Source organism: Carya illinoinensis, chromosome 8, assembly GCF_018687715.1.
Source record: "Carya illinoinensis cultivar Pawnee chromosome 8, C.illinoinensisPawnee_v1, whole genome shotgun sequence".
Taxonomy (NCBI): domain Eukaryota; kingdom Viridiplantae; phylum Streptophyta; class Magnoliopsida; order Fagales; family Juglandaceae; genus Carya; species Carya illinoinensis.
Window position 1 is genome coordinate 30204237 of NC_056759.1, and position 5049 is coordinate 30209285.

Sequence of the window (5049 nt, forward strand, 5' to 3'; positions counted from 1 at the left end):
ACTTAAAGTAGAGGACTACTAGCTTCAAAATCGTTAGAACTTTCATGCTGATAACGTATTATAAAACTTTCTAAAAGGAGAGAGAGAGAGAGATAGAGTTCAGAGAAGTTATAAAACTTATGAATTTCTTAAAGGATTCAACGATATATATAGGCGTACAAAAGGGACTATGCTAGCTCACTATGCTAGTACTATGCTGGCACTATGCACTGTGCATATGTCGGCCAACTCACTATGCTAGTACTGTGCTGGCACTATACACTGTGCATATGTCGGCCAATTCACTATGCTAATACTATACTAGCACTATGCACTGTACATATATCGGCCAATTCACTATACTAATATTATGCTAGAACTATGCATTTGACGGCTAGCTCAAGGTGGTCATACAATTTATTTTACAACAATGTTATTTTACAACATTATCCTAATTGGTCTCTAATTTTGATTGGCATGATGGACTTATAAATTATGGACCCTATACTTATTTAATGACTCAACGTACTTAGCATATTAAAGTGGAGGTAACGCCATAATATTAGGGAAACGAACTTAAAAGTAATTATTTAAATCTCACGTAAGGACAACCAGAATTTTTACACTGTAGTAATAGGAGAATGCTTTCTTATTCGATAATGATTAATTATCCCGCAAGAAGGACAGCCGCGTTTTGGCAGCTAGTGATAGACGCAAAAGGACACTACAAGAAAAACAGGCAATTACGACCAATTTATAGCAACGAAAAGAGTATTAGCAACCAAAATTGGTTGCTAATACTCTTTTCGTTGCTATAAATTGGTCGCAATTGCCTGTTTTTCTTGTAGTGGGAGGAGCATTTAAACACACTCTTGGAACAAATAAAAGGAAACCAGATCATGCAGATTAAGGTATTCTTCAATGGTTGGTAGAAGCCAAGCTGTTTCCAACATCAATGACAAATCGGTATCTTACATCACCCTTAGCAAGACGCTCCATTGCCTTGTTAAGGTAGTCTATTGGAATAACCTCAATGTCTGCTTTGATGTTATGTTTTGCAGCAAAATCTATCATCTCTTGTGTTTCCTTCAATCCTCCAGTGCCACTCCCCGCAATCATTTTTCTTCCTGTTAAAACAAGTCTTATTAACTCTATAGCTATGTATGAACAAGATGGAATTCCAAGTTTTAACGAAGGGAAAAATTAGTGGTTGACTTGAAAGGAAATTACCCATTATCAGAGGAAAGACTGGTAGCTCAAGCGGCTTGTCTGGAACACCCACTATAACAAGCTTTCCATGAGACTTTAATAGATCAATTAAGGGCTGAATAGAATGCACAGCAGATACTGTATCCAGTATACCATCAAACGTGCCCTGGGCAGCCTGTACAAATTTAATATTTTTAACAATCGCTCTCTAATATTATTAGACTATCAAAGGAGAACTAGAGAAAAGTTTTGTTAGCTAATTACACTCACATGCATTTGTTCTTGGTCACGACTATGTAAGAATGAGTCAGCACCAAGATGCTCTAAAGCTTCATCCTTCTTGTTGGTGGAGGTACTAATTACAGTCACTTTTGCTCCGAAAGCCTTGGCAAATTTAACACCCACATGACCAAGTCCACCTAGTCCAACAATCCCAATGTGTTTACCCGGCTCTGCTAACCCAAAATATTTCAAAGGACTGTAAAGTGTTATCCCAGCACAAAGAAGGGGAGCACCAGCATCGAGTGGTAAGTTTTCAGGGAATCGAATGATGTAGTGCTCATTAGCTACCATAGTGTCAGAGAAGCCTCCGTAGGTAATTGTGCCATCGTAATAAATGTCATCATATGTCAGTATCAGTTGGGGACAATAAACTTCAAGATCATTGTTACAATTCTCACAGGAGTGGCATGCACCAATCAAGGTTCCCACTCCCACTTTGTCTCCCACTTTAACTTTCTTCACCTCGTTCCCTACTTCTGTCACTTCCCCAACAATTTCGTGCCTACAATTAAAATGAAAGTCCAATGTTATTGCATACTGAAGTAGTTACTTTGTGTAACAAAAGATCTATTGACGTACTTGTTGATCTTTTTTAGGCTACATAATTGCTTAAAATGAAATGGAAACTTACCCAGGAACAAGTGGGTATTTGGAAGTACCCCACTCATTTTTTATCCTGTGAAGGTCGGTGTGGCATATCCCACAATAAAGAACTTTGAACCTTACGTCCTTGTCTCCAGTTGCTCTATAGATATACCATTTAAAGCACAAATTGAAAACTTAGAAGCATGAGAAAATAATATATGAAAACAAATGAGAGACAATCATAATGCATGGATAAGGATAATTTTCTTTCTTTTTTTATTTATTTTTATTTTTTATTTTATTTTTTATAGGAAATAGACTTCTTTTTATTTAAATGAAGGACACGCGCCACGCTTGAAGTGTGTCTGACCGTTGATATTAGGGAGAGCTTCTCTCTCTAGAACATTAGGGAGTCTATTTCAATCTTGATGATCGAAGATCTGAAACTATTCAACATTAATTTATGAGCTTTGCTACTCATAAGCCCATACACCACACACCACATAATTTTTTATTTTTTTATTTTTTAAATTTATTTTTTAAATTTTATTTAGTTTTATTCTTTTTAAAATAATAGAATCCTTCTATTAATCATCCATATACTATATATTTAGTAATAGAAAAAAATTAAAAAAATAATAAAAAAAATGGTGTGTGGTGTATGAGGCTTATGAATAGAATTTTTCTTAATTTATTTACTTCAATTGCTAAGAGTAGAAAATAGAAGGAAGGGAAAACTGATAAAGTAAGAATGGAATTAAGGTGGCGACTGAGAGAGATTGAGGGTACCTTCTGGAGAATTTGAAAGGCGAGAGAAGGCCAGAAGAATCTCTCACTGCCCATCCAAAGGCCTTCACCGGATGCTCTTCCTCAGGTGATTTTGCCATTTTTATCTTCTTCTAGACACGTACGTACTATAAAAACAACTAAGAAATAGTGACAATAGAGTCAGAGTTCAAGCAGAGAAAAATGAGGGAGAGATTTATGATGAGTATGGGAATGTGAATTGTGGAGGCCAGAAACAAGCGTTCGATGTATATATATAGGGGGAGTAGGGGAGCACTGAATTGGGGTGGGGATGACGTATTGGGTGAGCAAATGGGGTAAATACGTGAGGTAATGGCTTTTGTAGTCTTGTTGACTACTTTTGTCATCGATACAGAAATGAGTGAATGGTTTAATTTGGCTGACATACTCGATGAGCTAATTCCTGAAGGGTCAAAGACATGTGGGTCCGGTTTAGGGCGGCTGCGGGATCATGTGGAAGTCCGATAATGATTGTGGCTTCCCAATTGCGTATCACTGTGTGTCAACTTCAGAACTACTTGGTGCCATATATGTATTTTAGAGCATTAGAATTTGACCAAACAAAAATTGTTTCAACCAAAATAGAAAAATAATATTCTTTGTAAGCAGTCTATTTACTGTTATAATCTTTGATACTATAATAATTCTAATCCTCACAGAGAGTGAGTAGTTGTCATATAATCACCACGGATATAATTTACTAAAAATAATAAAAGTGTATGTCATTAATATAATTAATAATAGTTTTATATATAATTATTTTTTTAACATAAAATAACCACTCGGACCCAATGGTGAGTACTTTTATCATCCACAAACTCACAGAATCTTATCCATTCACGCGTTTGTAGGTGGGTCACGAGTCACGTCTAACATTTCATGAACATTATCTGCGAATCTTTTCCTTTTATTTATTTTCCTCAAGTGGCCGTCAGTTAAGTCTTTTCCTTTCTTTGTCGGACTGGAAGAAAAGTCTAGCTATCTTTTTTGTGGAATTATATAAAATTAGTAAAGGCAACGTGGGCTGCCGCTGTGTCCAGTTGACAAAATTAAAAAAAATAAATTATAATATATAATAAATGAAAAAGTAAATAAAGAAATTTAAACAAACTTAAAATATGTCATAAATTTAAAAAGTTCAATAAAATATAATAAAAAGAAAAAAACTATAGACTTTATATAAAAGATATTTAAGCTTATAATTATAACAGTAGAAAGTTTATTAAAATGACATTTTGAACATCTATCATATTACTTTAGTTATAGAATATGATAGATTAAGAGCACGTTCAGGTTGTTTTGATTGTCTAAAAAATACATTAAATGGAAAAAATAAAAAAATATTAACATATTAAGAATAATAATATGTAAGAAACTCTCCTTATTTAGATGAGTCTATTCTTCTAAGAAATATTTATTAAAACTCTTCATTTTATTTTATAATGAAAAATATTTTTTTAGATTAAAAATAAAAAATTTAATTATTTTTCTTTTCTATTTCATCCTCGATCTCTTACTTCTCTATATATTATTTTTACCCTTTTATTAAAAGTTTTACTATCACAAAACAATACCGGATATTGCATATGGGGGATCGATGTAGACCGGAAACTACAGATTTACATTAAAATATTGTAGTGCGATGATTAAGATCAAAAGGAATAAGGGGAAGAGGCGAAGGCTGTCATTTTATAGAATCCAAGATCGAGGAGCTAGCTCTTATAGGAAGCAAAAGGCCAAAAAAGACAGCACTCGAAATGACCAGTTAAAATGAATCTATCCTTTACAGTTTGCGCACTCTCTTTATTTCCTATCCTTTCATCAATTAACGTGTAGGTAGGGTATCATCAATTAACGTGTAGGTAGGGTATCAAATCGTGTTAACGAATTTTGTTCGTGTCATATCAAAATATATATATTATACTATATAGGTCAACCTTAATTCGATTTGTTAAATTTATCGTATCAAAATCTCAAATTCTAACACGACTTATTAACATAATAGGTCGTGTCGTGTCAATCAATTTTAACCCATTAGTAAATATTAGTAAATAGATTAACACGACACAATACTACATATTTCAAACTATTTATATAAATAGATTAAATATGTTCGAAACTAAGTAGTTTGAGTTGATTAAAGTTAGTAGAATTTTATATAAATGTTAAAATTACAATATTTATAAA

At 33.4% G+C, this 5049-nt stretch overlaps 1 protein-coding gene across 1 annotated transcript; it reads right to left on the bottom strand.

Moving 5' to 3' along the window:
• Nucleotides 1-541: 541 nt before the first annotated feature.
• Nucleotides 542-3074, bottom strand: LOC122319297 (probable mannitol dehydrogenase). The gene is made up of 6 exons (XM_043137293.1): nt 2845-3074; nt 2102-2215; nt 1459-1972; nt 1210-1363; nt 833-1106; nt 542-701 (listed from the first exon to the last, which is right to left on the bottom strand). The coding sequence occupies exons 1-5, from the start codon at nt 2940-2942 to the stop codon at nt 898-900; spliced, it is 1089 nt and encodes a 362-aa protein (XP_042993227.1). The 5' UTR covers nt 2943-3074; the 3' UTR covers nt 542-701; nt 833-897.
• Between the last annotated feature and the right edge of the window lie 1975 nt (nt 3075-5049).